This window comes from Durotheca rogersii (assembly GCF_024521655.1).
Source record: "Durotheca rogersii strain YMJ 92031201 chromosome Unknown GGS23scaffold_50, whole genome shotgun sequence".
Classification (NCBI taxonomy): Eukaryota; Fungi; Ascomycota; class Sordariomycetes; order Xylariales; family Xylariaceae; genus Durotheca; species Durotheca rogersii.
In genome coordinates, this window is record NW_026251281.1 from 98,889 (window position 1) to 120,018 (window position 21,130).

At 57.5% G+C, this 21,130-nt stretch overlaps 7 protein-coding genes across 7 annotated transcripts; all 7 read right to left on the reverse strand.

Annotated features, from left to right (window-relative positions):
* Nucleotides 1-67: 67 nt before the first annotated feature.
* On the reverse strand, nt 68-2,028 carry GGS23DRAFT_438597 (uncharacterized protein). Its single transcript, XM_051513922.1, has 4 exons — nt 967-2,028; nt 639-906; nt 503-568; nt 68-414 (listed from the first exon to the last, which is right to left on the reverse strand). Coding segments are annotated over exons 1-4 (1,017 nt in total). The 5' UTR covers nt 1,648-2,028; the 3' UTR covers nt 68-412.
* Nucleotides 1,844-3,224, reverse strand: GGS23DRAFT_438522 (uncharacterized protein). The gene is made up of 2 exons (XM_051513920.1): nt 2,663-3,224; nt 1,844-2,385 (listed from the first exon to the last, which is right to left on the reverse strand). The coding sequence occupies exons 1-2, from the start codon at nt 3,083-3,085 to the stop codon at nt 2,041-2,043; spliced, it is 768 nt and encodes a 255-aa protein (XP_051367350.1). The 5' UTR covers nt 3,086-3,224; the 3' UTR covers nt 1,844-2,040.
* A 3,450-nt stretch (nt 3,225-6,674) lies between these two features.
* GGS23DRAFT_608097 (amino acid transporter) lies at nt 6,675-8,379 on the reverse strand (the record flags this gene model as incomplete). Its single annotated transcript, XM_051520153.1, has 3 exons — nt 6,675-7,124; nt 7,173-8,131; nt 8,205-8,379. The coding sequence occupies 3 exons, from the start codon at nt 8,377-8,379 to the stop codon at nt 6,675-6,677; spliced, it is 1,584 nt and encodes a 527-aa protein (XP_051367351.1).
* A 1,598-nt stretch (nt 8,380-9,977) lies between these two features.
* Nucleotides 9,978-11,422, reverse strand: GGS23DRAFT_438682 (uncharacterized protein). Its single transcript, XM_051513923.1, has one exon. It carries the CDS (start codon nt 11,227-11,229, stop codon nt 10,294-10,296), a length of 936 nt encoding a protein of 311 aa, XP_051367352.1. The 5' UTR covers nt 11,230-11,422; the 3' UTR covers nt 9,978-10,293.
* Nucleotides 11,423-13,322: 1,900 nt separating this feature from the next.
* On the reverse strand, nt 13,323-15,355 carry GGS23DRAFT_601266 (HET-domain-containing protein; the record flags this gene model as incomplete). The annotated part of the gene is made up of 3 exons (XM_051519180.1): nt 13,323-14,194; nt 14,282-14,980; nt 15,082-15,355. 3 exons carry the CDS (start codon nt 15,353-15,355, stop codon nt 13,323-13,325), a joined length of 1,845 nt encoding a protein of 614 aa, XP_051367353.1.
* An 886-nt stretch (nt 15,356-16,241) lies between these two features.
* GGS23DRAFT_601267 (uncharacterized protein) lies at nt 16,242-17,531 on the reverse strand (the record flags this gene model as incomplete). Its single annotated transcript, XM_051519181.1, has 1 exon — nt 16,242-17,531. One exon carries the CDS (start codon nt 17,529-17,531, stop codon nt 16,242-16,244), a length of 1,290 nt encoding a protein of 429 aa, XP_051367354.1.
* Nucleotides 17,532-18,263: 732 nt separating this feature from the next.
* On the reverse strand, nt 18,264-20,063 carry GGS23DRAFT_601268 (uncharacterized protein; the record flags this gene model as incomplete). Its single annotated transcript, XM_051519182.1, has 2 exons — nt 18,264-18,421; nt 18,482-20,063. 2 exons carry the CDS (start codon nt 20,061-20,063, stop codon nt 18,264-18,266), a joined length of 1,740 nt encoding a protein of 579 aa, XP_051367355.1.
* Nucleotides 20,064-21,130: the final 1,067 nt, after the last annotated feature.

Here is a 21,130-nt window from a genome sequence, read left to right on the forward strand (position 1 = left end):
GGGTCGACGCTTGCGAAGTGCTCCGCGATCTGCTGGCAGAAGGCTCGCGAGGCTTGCTGGTATTACTATTGGTATTGTGTGCCCTGGATCCTTTCGGGGTACGGGGGTCGACCTTCTGCGGCGATATTAGCGGTAGACCTCGTGGCAGAATGCATGCAGAGGGTGTGTGACGCACGTCGCCATCATGATCCGAATTCCAAGGGTCTTTGCCGGCAACCAGTTCTGCGTAATCCGGACGCGCTACACTCCGAGGTGTACGACGCGGTTTCTCCGTCTCCGATTCATCATCGTCCGACGTGTTAGGCACGTCGCGAGGCTGCCTTCTACTAGATGGCATATAGGTTTTATCTTCTGCATCTGGTCGTTTGCGTGCGTTGATGCCATCGGACTGAGCCGTCCTTGATCTCGACTTTCCTGGAGAGACTGTCCCAAGTTAGCAGCTATTTACGACACCGCGGTCAGAGACGGGTCGGTGAAGCGCCACAGGAATCCTGGGACTTACACGTGTGTGGCGATGGTCCGAGATGTTCTTTCATCCAGTACTTGCTCACCAAACTAGCACCCTCAACTACAGATCCGGGTTAGTTCCGTGGATTGCATATTGTAGCGGGTGAGTTAAGGAGCCATTTCCCACATACTCTGGCATGCGAAATTTTCGAAAATATACTCATTCGTGAGTTCCTCGCCGTCTGGTCCCTTCTCGCCGTGGTTCTGAAAGTGCTTCAACGCCCGATTGTATACTAGGGGCGGTTCCGTGAAGAATCCGACGGTGCAGTTGGGTCGGTTACATCGAATAACGAAATAAAGCCCCGGGCGCTCAGAGTGGCGGAAGATACGCTCCCCGGTCTCCAAGTTTGGAAATGCGATTTTACGGAAGATGTCGGACTTGGCCCGCGGAGGCGTACCCTATTACAGTGTGTTGGTGGGAGGTGTAGGGGATCCGTGGAAGGAACGGGAAGTCCTTACCTTGGCACCGTCTGCCTTTCGCCGCTTTAGCCCACGGTCGTCGCTGTCTCTAGTCTCTGTACCGGACCGCTTCTGAGCCTGGCTAGCTACGGAGGAGCTTTCGGACAAGACCTGGTTCTGCGCCTGGTCATCGATACGAGGGCCTATGGTAGGAGATACGTTGATATTCGTCGAACCCGAACAGAGGTCGTTCGTAGACCGAGAACGGCCCCGGTCTGGGTCCCGCAAAGCCGGTAAAGGGGTATTTGACGAATGGTCCGCAGCCAGGACGGTGCTGAAATAGTTGTCTCGGACCGGCGACACGACAGGTGTCGGGGGACGTATCGTCAACGTCGAGGCGCTAGGAATAATACCTAGGTACTTGGGAGCGACGGGGTTCAACTCGGCGACGGCAGCGTCAATGGTGTCAGAATCGACCTGAAGCAGTTCTAGTTTTTGTCGTAGATCTCGGATTAGCCTTTCCTTGTTTTCCTCGAAAGCCTGGCGCTCCCTATCAACTTCTCTCAGAAGACGGCGTAGCTTGGGAACATGGCAGCGTGCCAATGTGTCGTCGCTCTTGCGTGTTAGCTGCTGCAGTTCATTTTTGACAAATGACGAGGCAAAATGAGAAAGGGCAGCGTCGAAACAGTTGGGTTTATCAACGTGACCGCCGGTATCGTCCGGTGGCGCTTCGTCAGCCATGTCGACCGAGCTCAATGCTCATCGAGGCGCCGGCACAGGCCGCAACGAATAATATTATGGACAGAGAGGGAACAATACACTGTTAATGCTATAATTATGTGGATGCAACGCTATTCTCAAGAGATGTGTTATTGTTGGAGGTGAGGTTCGTGGACAGACCACCCGAATGCGGAAGGGGGGAGGGGAGGCAATGGGAGACGAATAGAAACGAACTAATCGACGCAGAGCAGGTATATGGACGCCTAGGCAGACTCGCGGGCAAGCGACCGAGTTGGACGAGCGAATCAACGGATCGGCTGGGCTAACTCCGCCGCCGTTTGGCATTAAGAACACACACGGGATCCCCAGAAGCCGATCGAGCACTCCGCACCATAATAGAGGCGCTACCAGAGTCTAGGGACAGGCTAGGACGGCCGCGGTTTGTAGACCCGGGCGCCGTGAGACGACACAGAAAGCGTCGATGTCCCGGAATAGGCGAAAGGGATAAGACGATGATAGAGATAGGCTCAGTTGCGCAGGTATCCCGTTGTGCACCGGAACACTCCGGCCCGTGCCCCCGACGAACGGCGAAGCAACTCTCTGCCCCAATTGTGAACCACGTTGAGGTTCGTGCGGTAGCAGCGTGACGGAGATTCGGGACCAATCACGGAAATCGGCCGAGGGAGTCGTAGTCCAACCGGAATTCGACGACGGTCCGGGGATGTAAGCAAGTTGCGAGGAGGCCCGAGTGATATGTAACTTGAGGCACGGGAGACGGGTCAGATCACGATCGGCGAGACGCGAGATTGGCTATGCGGCGAGGGAGCGGAGGTGAGCTCGATGGGTTATGCTGAAGGCGATTAGAAATCAGCTGGGGAATTGGATGGTACAGTCGGCGTGTGGCACGGGAGCGGCTGAGTGCGATAGATAAGCTGAACGGGAAAAAAAAAAGGGGGGGGGGGGGGAGGTGAGATAACAAGCAGGCGAGACTATATATCGAGGGTGGCTATACGGACGTAGATGGGCACAAACGTACAGAATAGAGAGAGGGAAGAGGAGGGAGAAGAAGAAAAAGAAGAAGAGGAGTGGAAGAAGGAGAAGGAAACAAGAGCGAGACAGAGATTTGGTGATAAATCAAAAATGGTGGATGTACGATGGAACGGTAAATGGATGAAACCTCTGCCATCGAAGCGGCCCCGGTCGCCTGAGGCATGCGGGCGTCAAGCGAGGCTACTACGACCCGACCCGACCGCCCAGGAGCCCGGAGAACCTGGAAGATGCAGGCGCGAGATGTCTGTCTAGGAGGTAGTCTGCGTCTGCTGCTGCGACTGCCCGTACCGCCGGCCTCTGGTCTGCGTACCTCGCTACACGGAACGCAGGGAACGGGTGCGAGGCCCGTCGACGAGAGGAGCCAGGCGCAGAAGGTAGACGGTACATTGGGTATCCACCTCGGGTACATACCTCCTCCTACCCACCTGCCTGAAAAACCGGAGGAGAGAGTATAGGAGGAAGGAAGGAGGGTAGTTGCGTTACGCGGTTGCGGAGGGAGAGATACCTCTAGGAGGTAGGTACCGAGTCGTTACCTTACCTACCTGGGTACCTCCGACTTGGCTTGCTTACCTAGGTGGGTATCTCTCTGTCTCTAGGTGTCTGTCCAGTTGTAGCCATGGCAGGTAAAAGGTAAGGTAATCGAGACAGGTGGAAATGGAAAAACTTGCCCTGGTTGCCTCCCCCCTCCTCACCCCCCAGGGCGAGGTAAGAGAGTAGGTACACGCACGCCCCCGAAAATAGAGGCACCTAGGTACCTAAGATACCTACCTAGAGTACATCTGCAACCGCCGGCGTCTCTGTCGACATGGGACGTACCCGGGTACCTACCTAACGTGTCTAGGTAGCTGGAGGTTAAGAGGAGGTTGCGACAGGTTGGGAGGTGGGCAGGTGTAGATAGGCGCGATTGCCGTGTCTGCATTCGACGGGACGTGTCCATTTCCCCGCTATCTGTGTAACGCGAACCACCCAACTCTTCCAACTCCCCGAAATTCCCCATCTTCCCTTTTCACCCTTGTTCCGCATCTCTCCTATAGCATGCCCCCCCTCTCCTCGACCTCGACCTCGACCCCGACCTCGACCCCAAACCTCGATCCCTGCCGCCCGCGTCCGCACACGTCCTGCTGTCCCCCGCCGGACGGCCTCCCCCTCTGGTCTGGCAGACGACGTCCAACCAAGGTCGGTCGATACCATCGCACCGACCACCTCCGCACCGCAACACGGCGGCGCAACCTGTGTGTGGGAATCTCCACGTGCCCAGCCACACGCGGTTAGCGGGCACGATCGCCTTTCAGGATCAGGCCGGGGAGAGGAGGGCGGAGCTCATGCGGTTGGTTCCACCAAGGAGGCGCGCGGGCGGGATCGCTAGCTCCGTCCCAGTTGACAGGTCACCTACGGAGTCATCCCAGCTTAGGCGCCTCCCTCCCTCCCTGCGAGCCCTGGGCTCTGTTAGGGACACTCGCCGCCGCTTACATGCCTCACTTGCCTGCCTATGCCTGTATACCTAGTAATTGTGTGAACGGGCATTTTTCGCATGTGCGCGAGCTGTCGTCGCTATCACCCCCCCTTTCGTCCCCTGCGCCGACGTGGAAGCCCCTCGAACCCTGCCGGAGCACATGCAACGCTGCCAGTTATCACCTTTTTTTCCCTTCTTCTTTTCGTCTCAGCATCCTTCCGTCGCCCTGGTACATGCGACATACCTACCAGTATTCGCGGCGCGACGCAGGTTAAAGGATGCGAGGTACCTATCTATACCCCGTCTGGAGGGCCCAGCCGCATTGGTACCGTGTTGCATAGAGGCCGTGTTCACATGGCCAATATTTTGGGATCGAGGAGGGAAAACCCGAAAGGCGACGCCAAAAAAATTTTGGTACGTCTGAAGAGAGACCCGGCCAGGATCCGCACAAGAGGCCCTGCTATTATTCGTGTTATTATTATTCCGCAAAATCTGGCCCCTAAGCGGCATCATACCTAGGTATAGGTATTACGCGTTGGGATAGCGAATTGCCAGAGAGAGACTAGGTATATTCTGTATTCCCAAGCGGCGTTGCTGAAGGGGAGATTACGGATCCACTTGCAGTATACCCCCAAACCCAGTAGGCAGGTAGTAATGAACCGAGTGGAGAGGTGAGTGTGATAACCTCACCCAACAACCGGGACTCGAAAGCTATGTAAATATTCTTAATACGGCCAGTCCATCGCTATCCGTACCTTCGTTCTGTCTGTTCGCGCCAACATTTCGCTTTTCGGGAACCGTCTTTTTCTGTTCACAGGCCGGTTCAGCAGCGTCACCTCCCCCCCTCCCCCTTCCCCTCCCCCTCCCCTCAGATCCCGGGTTCCCTCTCTTCTCTTCCCATTATAGACCAGGACGTGCAGACGTGGACGCATAGACACTGCATCACATACCTATCACTCCTCTCTAGCCGTGTCCAGGGGCGCTGGGGACCAATTCCAAATAGCCTACAGCCCAGCCACCAAGCCTCCAATCCTGCCGAGCTGTACGTAGGCAGACTTCTGTAGTGCCAAGGCTTGGAGCTGCCGGCGACCCTGCGTGCAACCATCAGCTACCCACCTAGGTGCTAATTCTACGCGCACCACTACCCAGGGACGTTAAGTAGCTGGTAGAGAAGCTCGCATCACGGTACCGCTATACCTACGTGTAGTATTGCCTCGCCCATTCTACCACGGTGGCGTCCAACAAGTGCTGCGATCTCGTCGGATAGGCACGTCTACCTACCTACCTAGTGGCAATTCGGGTCCTGCTCGAGACCCGGTGGGCTGCCTGTAGGTAGGTAAGTATGCCTTCTACAACATCATATGCTACCTTAAGAGACCGACCTAACCCAAGGCCGGTATTAGCATAGCGGCGCCACATATGGGCATGATTCGCTTCTCCACACCGCGACGCATCTTCCTCTCTCACAGGTTCCTACCTTCGCACCCCGCAGCCAACCTGGACATATGACCACGTACCCACCCGGCATACGCACGCCGGGTGGGCTTAGGTCCTCCCTCGGTCGCCTATCCGTGTGAAGAGTACCCGCCCTATATCTACCTCGGACGGGCGAATCCTGGAGATTCGTCAAGCGGGTGGCCGGCGGTGGGGGGGGGGGAGGGGGGCTATAGGTCGGTAGGTATGGAACTTTCCCCAGCCGAGTGGGGGAAGATCGAGCGCGCTCCCTTTGGTTCAGATATTCCCGTTCGGGGACACGCCCTAAGCCTGATCGATCGGGGCTAAGTTTCGACCGATCGCCAGCAGCTCAGATCGTAGCCTGGTCCGCGTTGACTCTTCTCTCTCCGGATTTGGCCGACGCATGCTGAGGTTGAAGTCGGGCGCAAATCCGGGATAGGCGATGCGCATCCCGCAGGCCCGTCGACGGGCCCCCCGTCTCGTCTGTCTGCATAAGAAAGTAGGTAGGTTAGACACTATGTGTATCGTGATGGATCTGAAGAAAAAGAAGCCGGTTGTCTTGAATTGGCCTGTAGCTATGGATGGCCCGGTGTAGGCACGAGCTACAGGCCGTAGGTAGGTATATGTTATATCTATCTTAGGTACCTAGGCATATGTGCCTATCTAGACATAGGGATATGCTGTGTATATACATACAGCACGCACCTAACGCAGCCGTCGTAAGAGCCTGTATACAGACACCCATACCAACAACCTCCTTATGTTTAAATGCATAACACAAAAACCCCCTCACTCGTTTCGTTACCTGAACCTACCTAGGTAACCTCATAGGTAGAGGAGGTGAGTTACCTACCTCTTAGGCGCCTATAGGTGGGCACCTCTTCCAGTGGGAGAACCTCGAGGTCTCTCCCCAACACACCACGTCCTGTCCGTTGCGCATCTGCACCTCTCACATATTACTGATCCAACCCGACACGCCGACAACCAGTAGGTAGGTATATTAAGAACTAAATAAGCGGGGGTGTGTACACAACTGGAATATGCCGCATTACTATCGAACCTGCTCAGGCCGCCACCCGGCCACCGAAATCTACCTAATCTTGATCTTCTTGTAGCGGACGACTTCGACGCCGTCGTCGTCGACAATCCTGTGCGCCTCGATCTTGTATCCGCCGATGGCTGGCCAGACCTTGGACCACAGCAGCCAGTACACGCCGCCGAGAAGCAGCACACCCACACCCACAACCGGGAATACGAAGTACGGGTATCCGTCCGAGTTCCAGTCCCCGTTCGGCGGTATGAACGGAACGATAGCGAGGAAGATGTTGGCCAGCAGATAGAGCACGATGATGGGCAGGTACGTGTGCCACGGGGACGTCCAGTTCTCCGATTTCCGCCACTGCAGGTAGATGAGGCCGGCGGCCACGAAGCCGTTGATCCACGCACCCGGGTACACGTACAGGTCGACTATGAAGTTGTAAGCGGGGCCCGCCGGAGGAGCGACGAGCACGATGACCGTCACGATCCAGTGCAGGAAAAGCTATCTCGCGTTAGTCAGATCCAGCAGGCGGGGGCGATGGGAGCTTACCGCAGGGGCCGGCGCGTTGAACGGCTTGATAGACGCCCAAAACTTTCCGAACGGCAGGAGAGCCTCCTTTCCGAACTCCTGGTTCAACCGAGCGTGGGCGAAGCTGACGGCCAAGACGTTGCCCAGGTTGCTGAGCGCGACGAATGCCGGCAGCGCTCGTGCGCCGGCACTGTCGCCGAAGACGTTGCGGAAGAACAAGCCGGCGACCAGGACTTCGGACGTCGCGAGGTCGTCCTTCGGGATCGCCGCGAAGTATGCCACGTTAGCCAGGACGTACAGGATGGTGACGCCGCCGATGGCGATCGGCGCGGCAACCGCCAGCGTCTTGCGGGGGTTTTTGAGCTCCCCGAGCACGTAGTTGGCGTTCTCCCAGCCCTTATAACTATAGATGATGCGCAGCAGCGCAGTCGAATACCCGTACGCGCCCTGGCCGCCGTAGTTCTCGGTGACCTCCAAGGTGAACGCGTTGTGGAAGTTCCCGGGAGGTGGGACGAGCAGTCGGCCGGAGAGGGCTGCGAAGCCGGCGAAGACGATGAAGAGGAGGATGACGACCTTGAATACGCCCAGCACGTTTACCAGGCGTATGCCCCATTTGGGGAGGGTCGAGTGGAGCACGACGGCGAAAGTGATGCACGCGATGGCGATGCCGCGGGCTTCCCAGCCGTCTCCGAGCGTGCTGCCGGAGGCGAGCAGGATGTAGCGGCCGAAAGCGAGCGCGTTTCCGGACGAGAAGCCCAGGAGGACCATCTGCGCCGCGAGGACGCAGGTGGCTAGGTAGCGCGGGTGGCGGTAGACCCGCTCGAGGTAGTTCTTCTCACCGCCGGAGAGTGGGATGGCCAAGCCGAACTCGAGAAAGACGCTGAGACCGCAGAAGGTCAGGATGCCGCCGATGACCCAGAGGAAAAGGGAGACGCCAACCGAGCCCGTGGCCGCGAAGATGCCCGAGGGCGTCGAGAAGACTGCGCACGCGACAAGTTAGCTTAACCCGCGCCCGACCCCGTCCGCCAAGTCGCCAGTCCCGCTCCCACTCACTTCCGGTTCCGATCATCTTGTTCAGGATCAGGAATACGGCGCCCGTGACGCCAATTTTCCGCGAGTCGTCGTAGGCGAATTCCTGGACGCCATCGTTGCCCGAGGAGTATTCCTCGTCCGTACCACCTTGCAGGACGCGCGTGTCCGCGTCCTTGGCCTTCCCATCGGACGCCATCTTCTTGTCTTGAATGCCAGTAACGTCCCTATCCGAGGTATCTGACTGACCGACTAACAGTGATATGTGACGGTCACGAAGAATGCGAAGGGAGGGAACTGAGAACACGGACCGGGCGCCTCGAGAACAGGAGAGGGACCGTTCCCTTTTTATCCCGGTGGCAAGCCGTCCATTATGCCTATGCCTTACCTACCTGCCTACATGGCATATGCCTACCTGCCTATATGGCGTGGAAAGGATATGTCGACATCAACAGCGCACGGGTTCCAGCGCGCGCCACACCCCCCCGTCTAGGAAAGCGGGTAGGATTGGATAGGATCTCGAGACACATGGTAACTGTTATGTATAAGAAATAAGGAAGAACTGGGGTCTGACCGAGTCTGGTTCCTCTTTTGGGTGCTTGGCGACGGCACGCCATCGCTGCGGTACTTGACGCGAACGAAACCTGGTAGATCCGGGTCCTGCTGGTGCTGACCAGCGTTCCCCAGCCTGTGCCCAGCGCAGCATGATCGGTGCCATTGCAGGAGCCGTAGGGCAGATTTTTCGTTCTTTGTTCTGTTGTTCTTTGTTTCCTCTCTGTTATACCGAGCGTCCTCCAGCCCAGGCGGCTCTCCCATCACCGCGGTGCCGTACGCATTGTGACGCGCGCGACCTTCTTGCTGGCCCCTCTGGCCCTTATACCATGGCAAACCGAGATTTCGAAAAGTAAGCCGAAAATCACACAATTGCATCATCACCGCCGTCTCGATCAACTCGGAAGGTGGTTTATTTTTCAGGAGTTGCCAAGGCGACAGCCGCCTTACTGCTGTCCTTGACGCGACCCGGCCTGACCGATCCTTCAGCATTCGCCACGAGTGTCTCTGTTGAAATCATCACTTCTCCATCTCTCCCTTGTTTTTCCCACAGCCTAGCCAACCCGACCCGCACGCGACCTGTTTTTACTCTGACCAGAATCGGGCGGTCTAGCCCTAGTTGTCGTCCTTCTTTGCATCCTCTCTCCCTCTCTCTCCCTCCCTCGCCCCGTAATTAGCCTGTCTGCTCACGCCTATTCGTCCTTAGTGGCTTTTTCGAATCGGTGCCTAGAAACGGCCATTTGCCTTGACCACGAGTAATACTTGTCCATGTAAGTCCTCCTCAACTCCTCGGCTCCCTCTTGGCATGAGAAAACGATGTCACCATCTATCTGTGGATCCGATTCGTTAGGTCCTCCCTGCATGAGATGATCGTGCCAAATGTCATGGTCCGGGAGAGCAAACCACGAGGTTTGCGCTGCATTGTGCATCGTTTAAGTCGACAACTCCACAATACAGTATCACCCGCGAAGAATTTTTTTTTCCTTCTAGAAGGCCTCGGCTAGCTGTCTGGGTAGCGGCATGTGGGCTCACGGTGAATCGTTGGGTGATTGTCAGAATCGCGGAGCTCCCTCCGTTCAGTCTGTTCTGCCATTCTACATCACCAGACTCGATGGCCTAACAAATCCCCCTCCTCCCCCCCTTAAAAATTCCTAATGCAGAACTTATATCCGTTCCAAGAAGTCAGGCGTCGAATACGGTTTTCGTCATCCCGGGGGCGTCCAACGTGATGAAGGGGCAATATGCTTACTTGCCAACCGGAGTCCCTGCGAGAGAGTTGCAAGCGAGCTTGGCTAGTTGTCTGTGGCTGGAGATTCAGCTTCAGCAGCGAATCATGTTTAATGACACTTCATCCTGTTGCTCTTTTTCATCAATTCTCGTAGGCAGAAGGCAATCTTCCGTCAATTCCAGGCCCCCCTTCGCTTAGGAGACGCGCGAAGAGGGTCGAGGTAGGGGTGCATAAGTATACTACAAGCCAACGAGCATATGAACAGCTAGGTATATCCGCGTCGACGCCGACAAGGGATGTCAGAATCCTATATTCAGAGTTGCATGTGCTTTTCTACTCTAATTTCCTCCTCTTCCTTGGCGTGCTAATAGTGCTAATAGTCCCCCTTTGATTGGGCCTGGGGTCCAGCAATGAATTCCTCCTCTTCCTCGACTCTACTACCCCTTCATCGCTATGGTCTCGTGCTTCCTTCTCCTCTTTCTCTCCGCGCACTTTAACTACGTCCAGTAGAATAACCATCTCTTGCTCACCGCACACATCGACCGCGAACCTGACGCCGCCAAATATGCCCAACTGTTCCTCGCGCACCTCTTCGAGTCGGACGAGGAGCATCGGCGCCGGCGGCGCCAGCCTCCTGGGTGGGAGGCCCTCGCCATCGACAACCTGAGAATCGCACCGACAGAACCGACACCCTGGGCGAATCCTGCTTACAATGGGGCAGTTGGCGTAAGTCGCTGCGATATCACCCCCCCGTTGACGCCGGTAGAGTTTGGCAGAGATCTGGGTGACACGGCCCTCGATTCCCGCTTTGTAGTCCGGCCAGGGGAGATGAAGCTGGAGTTGTTCGCGGCGAACTCTCAGTGCCGTATTTTCGGGTTTCTCGGTTCCGTTCCCTGGCCTAGGGCTACTCCGGCTGCCGGTTTCCTTCTCTGAACGGCCTTCCCGGCTCTTGTCTCGAACCCTTCGTGCCGGCTGCACCCTCGTGGGCGCCGTGGGCCACTTCCGAGCTTTTGTGGGTTTCGGCTTAAGCGTTTCGCCAGCGTCACGCCCGGAAATGATGTTTTCTTGAACATAATATGCGCAGCACTCCCTGATGAAATGGGCTCTGCAGTAGGCCTGGCCTTGTGATACCGGCCGAAGCCACCGGAACGAGTCTGGGTCCCCGTCGTTGACAATCGCGTCTATGCCTCCATCGCTGTCCGTTCCTGTTGGAGATGCCCGACCAGCGGCATCCGGAGCGCCTAGGATATCATATACCGTTACCGCCATAGAAACTGCGCTTCGATTCTCACCATTAGAATGGCATATCGATCGAGCCAACGAGAATTCCCAGTCCGCGGTCCTGCTCACCCGTACTTAATAGGCTGCGGTCCCAAATAAAGACCCGGCTATAATTAGTTAGACGGTGAATAAAGGGAGTGAGTATTCTGAAGCCTGTATGGGAAGATGCAGCAATCGACTCTTCCTCCTTCTTTTCTTCTCCTTCCCTCTTTGTGTGAGACAATCCAAACAATTACCACATCGATTGTAGCACGACAAGCGGACAGCATTGCCGAAAGCAATCTTGACAAGCTCCCGTTGCTGTGGACAAAGAACGACACTACACTTGCACTTGGCGGTGCAATAACTCGCTCACGACACGCAAAAAAGTGCCTCTACGGTTGGGGGGGAAACGATGCATTATAACAATAGACTATTATTAGTCGTAGACAGTTCCTGAAGTGAGTTGTCCCCCACTTTTTAGTTCCCGCTGAGCGTGGAAGGTCAATAGACAAACTCTCTATACAAACGCAATACCAAACAAAACAAGGAAAAGGAAATGCCATAGTAAATTTATACCATTGCAGTGAATTGTTCACATTTATTCAAAGCGAGGAGCGCTTAACACGCATATTGTAGCAGTATCAACTCTCGAAAATGACCGTTGATGTATACTCAACTATTAGCGGATTTGCTAGGTATTACTATTTTGAAGACGTGCCTCGTCTAGTATCATCATCTTGGCACGTTGGATCCAGGCTAGTCTCCTATCTTCTCCTTCTTTCTCTATCCGAGTGTGTGATTCACTCGCATTGTAAGGTAGCCGCCAGGCCCGACGGGCATGCTAGAGGGGCTTACTATGTGAATTGTCGGTATCTCCTTGCCTCGCGAGTGCGGGCCGCAGGATTGCCGGTTATCATCCGGAAGCCCTTCGGCAGAGTCAGAAACGAACCCGCGCGGCCACCGAAGGGGATTCGTCGAGTTGGGCGATGATAGGAAGGATAAGTACCTATGCGACGTACGGGCTTGAAAGCAGTGACATTCCGGCCGTCGTACATCGGGGTGTAGTAGGCATATCGTCATGCTGCCGTTGGACTTCTCAAAGTAAACGTCGCCCTTCTGGGGCACCCCCGTACGTGCCGTTACGCACGCGCGGAAGAACAGGACGGTGGTCCAGTAGTTGGGAAAAGTCCTCGACGAACGTGCACGTCGTGCAGGTAGCGGCGCTGGGGAGGTCCAGCGTGTTCGGGTCCACGGACTCATTGAAGGCATTATATGGAGTCTTCCCCCGTCTGTTAGAATACCCCCCCCCTTTGGAGCTCTATTTGTCTCGGCGGGTTCAGATGGGATATGCGTACGTACTCCGCCGATGGCCTAGTGAAGAGGGGGCGACTCGACAACCCCGGGATTGACCAGGGGATCGAGGCGTCCGACGACAAGCCACGAGCGCGAGGAGCGTAGCAGCGCAGATGCGCTGGGAAGAAGGACGCCGGCGCCCGCGGCCACGCGGTTCCGACGGAATCGCATCATGAGGTTTTCGAGAGCTAATACTCGAGGGTCTCGGCGGAGTGGTACAGCAGATGCTGAGGCTCGGTTTGACGACGGGCAAGATACCTGTTACGGGACCTGCCCAGAGTCTTAGCCCTCGACGAGAGGCGCGCAATGCGGCTATCATGGTCGACAACACCATCCCGCTGGTCTGAACTGCCGCGCCCCGGGAGGAGATTGCTTAATATACGGTTACTTTACACGGGTATATTTCCGGGGGGAAAGACGGTAATGGGCCCGCCATTAACCTGACGAGTGGGCGTTGACGGGCATGTTCGCTTGCGATATATTAGGTACCTAGATAAAGAGTGCCATAGTGTATGTCGTCTTAGACAAGGGTGTGTGTGTGTGTGATTTCTGTTAATATCTAGTATGACCAGTAGTCAAGTGGATAGGTAGAAACAGACCGTGAGCCAGCGCGTGGTTGGGGTTTACCCCCGTCGTTTTCACCTAGTATTTACCCCTATTTCTTCGTTAATAGGACCTATAGCTACACACATGCCCCCGATAGCTTGGTCAAGTATGTATACCTATAGGAAGCACCTTCGAAATCCTCAGACTAGTTTTATCTCCGTGAAGTCCAACCCGTCCTGGCTATGCGAACAGTTCTCTACAACGCCCAGTCTTCGATAGGTGTCGTTGGTCCCCTCGACACGGCGAAGAACAAGCCCAGGCCTCCCTGGCTTGGTGCCGGACAGGATGTAGACCTTCATAGGGCTACTCGCGCAACCAGTCATCTCCGACGCAACATCCACCAGCCAGCTGTACTCCGGAGCGTCCGGCGCCCGGATCAACCTGTATCTTCTGGCGGGATTCCACGTGGGCTCTCCCCCGCCCCAGGCGCGAGCTTCGGCTAGGAGGCCGCGTATTATCAGAGTCTTGGCGCAGACGTCGGCGAACGGCTTGGTTGCCCCCGGTTCGTAGGATACGTCGACGGCATCGATCCCCTCGTAGGCGCTCCCCCCAATGATGCAGTTGAACGACCCGAAGACGGACGCCCACGTCCACGACGGCATCGATGTGTCCGTGCTCCGTCGCGCCACGACGCTGAAGCCCCCACCATGCGTCGACGCGGCCCGCCAGAAGAGTTGGGAGACGATGAAGCTCCCCCACAGGCCGTTGACGTAGCGACCGAGGCCCATCGTCGAGAAGACCTGGGCGATCCCAGCCAGGGCCGGCAGCCTGTCCTTGTCGTGGGTAAGCTGCTTCTGCAGGTACATTTGGAGGACGTCCTTCCAGAGAAAGAGCGCCGCCGTCGAGGAAGGATGGCGAACCAGCTGGTCGAATCTCGGCTTGATGCCGCCCGCGGACGCCATCTCTCGCGTGCTCTCGCCGTACTCGCCGCAGCTACATGCTCTGATCGAGTCGCACACCCAGAACAGCTCCCACCGGGTGAACATCAAGACGCGAGGCGATAGGAGATACTCTAGGCGGGTACAGAATCCCTCAGCTTAGTTACAGATGGCAGGGGGTAGAAGCAGCAGCAGAAGTGTCACCAAGGTAGCCGACTCACCCTGTAAGCACCAGCACCGCTCGAGCAGAGGCGCCGCCTCACGCGCTTCGCTGGTGCATGGCAGGGCGTTGAAGTACGCGCTGTGCTCCAAAGCCAGACGCACGTGTATGCTGATCTTCCGGCCGTCCTCCCCCTGGCGCTCTACTGTACACCCGATATCATGTTTGTCGTGCCGGTACAAGAGGCCGCCGTGGCTGCTCGCTGACGCCGCGGCCGCGATAGTCACGTAGGCGTTGCCGTACACGTCCTTCATGCGCGCCGCTTCGTGTCGCCAGTCGTCGGGGTTGTCTTGGATGATGCAGAGGGAGTCGATCCAGAGGTAACGGCACCCGAGCTCTCGCGTGACGGCGATCGCGTCCCGGAATGTCTTGGGGAACCGGTCGATCGCTATGCCCTGCTTGAAGCGCTCTAGGGAGTTGTCCGTCGTCACGAGGGGAGCGGTGCCCCCCCAGCAGTGGCTCAGTGCCATGTAAGGCCCCTCGTCACGCCCGGCCGATTCGAACAAGAAGATGGTGTCTGTCTCGCGCGAGACGTCCAGCAGCCTAGTCGGCAGATACTTGCTCCGGCGCTCCTTGCACACGCTGTGATCTTGGAGGCACGAGTTAACCCAGCCTTGCATCTGTGCGAGATACGTCGCGTTGCCAGTATAGGTGGTGAGGTCCCGGTTGGGGACGAAAATGGCGGATAACGGGTCCTGTTCTGCCATCATAATAACAACGTCAACCTTACTGCCCTCGAGGCTGGCGGACGGCTGCATTCACGCCGGCCAGGTATTAAGCAACAAAGTCAGGGCGACCTACGGTCCTTGGTGTAGAAATGCAGACCCAACCAGTCCTGGCCTTCGGACGACCATCTGTACTGCAGTCTGAAGGGGGAATCGTGCTGGCGAAACACCACCCATTGTGCCTCTGCAGCTTTCCCCGAGCCGAAGTGCTTCAGGCCCTCCCAGAGGATCGAGCATAGCTGGCACGTAGACCCGGACCTCTCGAGCTCGTGGCCCGAGCCGCCCGTGACGAAGCCGCCGGACGGGCCCGGACGGAGCTCTAGATCGCAGCAAGTAGCACACGGTTCCATCGTCGGTGCATCTGAGCTCACACCTCACGTCGTCGTCGCGATGGGTGCTCGTCTGTTGGGGTTTTATACCAATGTATATAGGTATAGTCGTATCAACAAGCCCAGCGCACCCTTGGCCCCGGCCCGTCCCTGGGATGGCGTAGGAACGACATACCTAGCTGTTTTTCTGGCGTTAAAGAATACCTGGGTCTTTTCTAGTGCTTGGTGCGGGTCGGCTGAAGATCCGATAGGGGATGGGATGCCTGGAGTATTATTCCCCAGCCGTCAGCAAGACTGGGGTCTCTCGGCATCTTGCATACCAACATCTTTTCCTGATACGGTCCAATGTCTCACGTCAAAGCCATGGCTTGCCAATACCTACCTCTCTCGCGCTGGTAACGTGGGGAGATTGGCTGAGCGGTAATTCTGCACACGCCTACATGTGTCGACTATTCCAAGCCGCGCAACGGGAAGGGATATCACATGGATGATGAAGTGCCTGTAGTGGGAGGACGTCTCGTAAGCACAAAAACTGACGAATTCTTTGTATACCTGGTCGAGGAGCTCTCATGGGCTGTCTCTTTTCTCGCCTGGCCATTGCTACCTAGATATCGGGATCACATCTTCACATAACGCATCGGCATACCTCCATATAGATATACATATATATATATGTCCATGTACTTATATACACACAAAGTAATACTTGTTTCTAATATATATACGTGTCAACGATCTGCTCCTCCCAACCTCACGCATCGGAGAATATCCCGCACGCAACCACGCTGCCCGATGCATTTTCCTTTTTTTTTTATCTCCTCGCCCCAGAGAACGAAGAGAGAGAGAGATGAGTTCAAAATCAAACAAGGCAACCGTTCTAGAAGCCCCCATCGGCCGGAGAGCAGCCCTAAGCCGTCGCGCCCGTGATCTGGACCTCGTAGCTGAGGCCGCGGCTGACCTCGGCGCTGAGCGCGAAGGGGTCGTACAGGTAGAGCGTGTCGGGGGTGTTGACGACGACGAGGCTGGCCTCCTCGCCGCTGGCGAGCGTCGCCTCGGCGCGGCCGCCCACCGCGTCGACGTAGCGCACGGCGCCGCTGGCAGCCCGCACCGCGAGCGCCGCCGAGAACGGCGCGTCGGCGCTGACGGCCACGCCGACGGCGCCCGCGCCGCCCGTCGTCGCCTGCAGCGGCACGATGTTCGCGCCCATGTACCGCGGCTGCCGCGCCGCCTTGACGCGGTACCGCCCGCCGCCCAGCGCGTCGAGGTTCGCGTGGCCGATGCCGCGGCGCGTGCGGTCGAACAGCGCGCGCGCCTGCGCGTGGCCGATGTCGACGTACGCCATGCGCGCCCAGTAGCGCGCGACGACGGCCTGGGCGGTGGCCGGCGCGGCGAGCCGCCCGACGACGTGCAGCGGCGTCTCGTTGCTGCCGCGCTGGTACTGCCGCCACAGGCTGGTGAAGTTGGCCGCGCCGAGCCCGCCGAAGCCGTCTGGGTTGTTGGCGATGTAGGCGAAGAAGGGCCACGCCTCGTAGTAGTTCCCGCTGCCGCTCGTCCCGTCCACGAGCACCTGGTGCGCGTCGCCGAGGACCTTCGCCAGGTCGATGATGGTGTCGCCCTCTGGCTGCCCGAACTTGGCCCGCGACGCGGCGCACGCCGGCGACGTGAGGAACGTGTCGGCGACGAAGTTGGCCATCGGCTCCCACCACGCCCCCGTGCGCCCCTGGTCGATCCAGTAGCGCTCGGCGTAGGTGAGCGAGTGGCCGAACTCGTGGACCGTCACCGAGGCCACGTTCATCCACTCCGGCCCGACGTTGAGGTAGCTGAGCCCAGCGGTGCCGTCCGCCCCCATGTTAGCGGCCGCGCCGGACCCCGGGTTGCTCACCTGGTAGACGTTCATCTTGTACCAGGGACCGTCGTCGCTGGCTAGGTGGATCGACAGGCCGGGGGATCGCCACCCCTGGACCGTCACGAAGCAGTCGTAGGCCGACTCGAGCGTCTGGAGCGCGTCGTTCGCGATGGCGTCGCTCGACGCCGCGTAGACGCGGAAGTGCGGCGAGTCCTTGAACCTCGACCCTCCAGGGCCGACTTGCGGGTTGGCGGTGAATTCAGCCGGTGGCACAGCCCGCGCTCGCGTGGGAGCAGCGCTGGCTCTGAAAGACCACCATAGCGCGGCGACGGCTAATCCGGATGACTTCATGGTTTTCGAGGACCGGCGAGTTGTTGTAAGGAAGACATATGATGATGTTTGAACGATTTCAGGTCGTCTGAATCTCCAGGACGACAGCCACTTTTGTGTCGAAACCTTGGCTCGCTCGCCGCGCATTCTAACCACGGAGCTCGTCCGAAATGAGCTATTCTTCTGTCGACTAGGTACATGGTAGGCAATATCGTAATATCAATAGCCTAAAACAGGGTTGCAGACCAGCTGGTTGCCCGAGAATCATACGCCGACATCACGCCCACTCTTGCCAGTACGTCTGTGTCTGCCGACAGGGGAGAGAGAGCTCAAAGTCGGTCGGTCCTTGGTCGTCTTTGGTCCTGGCGATGGGGGTCCTGGTGGAGGCGAAAATCCACCAAGGAGAAATGAGAAACGACGGCCACGACCATCCGGAGAGACGTGGTCCTGAATAGGAAGATTGCCGCTACGTTAGAAATCTGCCTACTTGCTTCCCCCGTCTATCTGAGGGCATTTCCCGGGCTGGGCTGGGCTCGTTTCACATGTTTAGGATAGGACGAGGGGCTAGAGAGTGGCGCTTTCGGGACTCACTTGGCGATGTGAGACGACGACGTTGTCGAAGGGAACGGCACCGGTTGAATCAACTACACGGTCTCCCTACGTAGGTATATGTATACGACCTCTTCTTCCCCATCTCGGCCACTCACATCCTTCGAGTTATAGATGGCACCGTTGTCTATGATGCTGTTCAGTTTAGTTGCCGGGATCGACAATGATGGGCGTAGCACTGGCGGGATCTATGAAGTGCCCATCAAATCGGGTATCATCCTGGAATACCTTCTGCCGATGGGACCACGTCTGAGTGGAGGGCACTCGGGTATAGTTGCTCACATTCATCTGAATCGAACCACCTACCTCAACGAGTTACCTTACCTGTCAGCTAACTTACCTGGGTAGAGAGACTTACGCACCCTTTTTAATTTCCATAGCCTCACCATCCGCCCCTACGCTCTCTCTTCCACCCCCGACGCCCCGTCTACGCATCTGTTGGCGCTTCCTCCAGTAGTCATCGATGAATTGAGGCGCGATATCTCTCCGGTGCACCCACATCTGTCTCTCCCCGTGGGACCACTCGCCCGCCCAGCGCACAAGGTAAGCGACGGCACGGCTACGCCCCGCGCCGGAGGGCCGGTGGCCGACAAGAGACTCGATCGCGTATTCAACTTCTGGCAGTTCCTGTGGCAGTCCCTGGTTTTCTTCCTCTCCCCGTGTCTCCTCGTCACTATTGCTATTCGCAACGTTGTCGCTGCTGGTGCCTCTTCTGCTGCTTCTGTCACTTCTGCTCCCGGTACTGCTGCTAGGGTCGGTGTCGTTTTCCTCGTCTCCGTCGTAGTCGCTTTCGTCTCCGTACCCTTCTTGGTCTTTGGACTGGGGGAGGGCTGAGAAGACGTGGATGGTGGAGGTAGCGGAAGACGATGGAGAAGCCGAGGCCGAGTGGGTAGACGAGGGCGTGATACGTTCAATCCAACGTGGCTTTGGAGCTGCTGGCCTGAACGGGGAAGGGGACAGCAACGACAAGGCCGTCGCATCGGGGGAAGACAGACCCGAGACGGTCGAGTCTAGCGAAGACGTACTCGACAGCAGCGGCAGGTTGGGATCGAAGCTCAACGTCGGGATCTCCCTCTGCGTCGGCATCGGGCCCAGCTTCTGGTAAACCAGCACGCACGTCCAGCACGCCAAGGACGGATCGCCATCAGTAGCTACCGGGAACGGGCGCTTCCGGAATTCCGGCCAGATCTTGATGTAGTCTGGCCATGGAACCACACCGACGTCCCGTTGCGCCCACGACTCGACATCGAGCCTCATCAACTCCGAGACCACCGCGCTCTGCTCGGGGTCGGCCGCAGCTCCGGGCCGCGGCGGCAGCGCACGCCGCGCCGTCTCCGCGTCCCAGAGCCGCGCGAATTGGCCCAGGCAATCGCGCGCGTAGGCCATCACGATCTCGAAGTGCCGGAGCCGCGACTCGAGGAGCATCCGCTTCTCGGCGGCGTCCGCGCCGCGGTCTAGGATGGCCCCGGCGAGCTCCCGCGATATCTGCGCCCTGTACGTGTCGGCGAGGCAAAGCTCGACGCCAGCCTTGAACAGCCAGGGGACGAGCTGCAGGCAGGCACCATATCGAAGGTACGCACCGAGGAAAGGCAGGTCGTTGGGTATCTTCCTGTCGTGTTCGTCGTGGTGTTCGTCGTGGTGTTCGTCGTCGTGGTATTCGTCTTCGTCGAAGACGAAGTGATGGTACTTAACCCAGACCGCACAGATTCCGACATCTTGCTGGCAAAGGTACGTCGTATGGAGTCGGCAGCAGTGCCCGTGCCATAAGCAGTGCTCTTCGACGGGTATCTTCTCGACCACGCACGGGTAGTCGCATACCTGGAGAGTCTGGTACGGTTCCTGCCACGGGCTATGGACCGTGTAGCCGGTGACGGGGTTGATGATGCTAAGGAATCGCGTATCGTGCCGGCGGGAGGTGTGATGTACGGTGAGCCTGAGGCACATTGTCAATTCGTCACGAAGAAAAAGGGGAAGATGTGGCTGATTTACTACTACCTGACAGTCTTGGAGAAGATCAGAGAGAGAGACGAGGCGTCGACAGCAATGCCGGTGCGATCTGCGACGAGTTCGCACCAAGACAGCCCCATCTAAAAACAGAGCGATGAGGAGTACCCGAACTCGTACTCTTCCCCGCCTACAAGGTGATATAAGTAGATATATACTACTTGTATGCGGTGAGCGAGAGCCTACAGGCCCCTTTGTCTCGGTCGACGATATGAAATAATCACATTGAATCATCGTCTACAAATCCCGACCTTGTTCAACGGTAAACAACAAGTCCTTTGTTGTCAACTCTCCGAGACCCATCTATCCAGCTCACCCTCAACTCATACTCGAGGGTGGTGTGTGTGTGTGTGTGATACCGACCAGGAGGACCTCTATCACGGCCCTCCGTCCACCTGCTCCCGCCCCCCCTCCTTTCAACATAGCCCCAGACACGCCGCCCTCTTCAACTGCCGAACTTGTGCCCTCTCCCCGCTCTCTCCTCTATTCCGGTCGACGGTTTCCATGTTGTTCCTTCATAGCGCCGACATCGGCACTCGAAGCGGACATGTCCATCATCGCCTGGTAGGTGACGGTGACCTCCCCGACCTAGACCTCGAGGTCGGGCGGACGCTGAACTAGAGAATGGCTGCGCACGCCAAGCGCAGAGATAATCGCTTTCAGGAAAGAAAAAAAAAAGCCTTCCCCAAAACGAGCTCACGGCCACGATCACAACACGGATCGGCAGAAAGGCGCTCGATAGTGGCCAGGCCTATTAACGTCCCGGGTCGCGCTACGAGTTGTCGCAAGGTGCGGCTGAGCCGGCTTATGCTATGATTAGTGCGCAGGGGTCCGAGGATCGTGTTGCCTCTCTCGCCGGTGCCAATGTCGATGAGCAAGTTAATTGTTGGCGCCGTCGTCACCTCGTCCCGTGACGCCAGACGGGTCCGGCAATATATCTAGGGACGGTCCTCGGGTCGACGGGACATTTGCGCCTCGCTTGACCTCCTCCCCCCTTGGGCTTACTG

Bases quoted from the DNA above. Each gene is read 5' to 3' on its own strand.
- GGS23DRAFT_438597 (XM_051513922.1), bottom strand. From the start codon at position 1,647: ATGGCTGACGAAGCGCCACCGGACGATACCGGCGGTCACGTTGATAAA. The intron at 907-966 runs GTAAGGACTTCC...ACACTGTAATAG, and splicing joins GAAAGGCAGACGGTGCCAAG to GGTACGCCTCCGCGGGCCAA. The intron at 569-638 runs GTATGTGGGAAA...CCGGATCTGTAG, and splicing joins CGAAAATTTCGCATGCCAGA to TTGAGGGTGCTAGTTTGGTG.
- GGS23DRAFT_438682 (XM_051513923.1), bottom strand. From the start codon at position 11,229: ATGGCGGTAACGGTATATGATATCCTAGGCGCTCCGGATGCCGCTGGT.
- GGS23DRAFT_438522 (XM_051513920.1), bottom strand. From the start codon at position 3,085: ATGTACCCGAGGTGGATACCCAATGTACCGTCTACCTTCTGCGCCTGG. The intron at 2,386-2,662 runs GTACGTTTGTGC...CCGTGCCTCAAG, and splicing joins CTCTTCCCTCTCTCTATTCT to TTACATATCACTCGGGCCTC.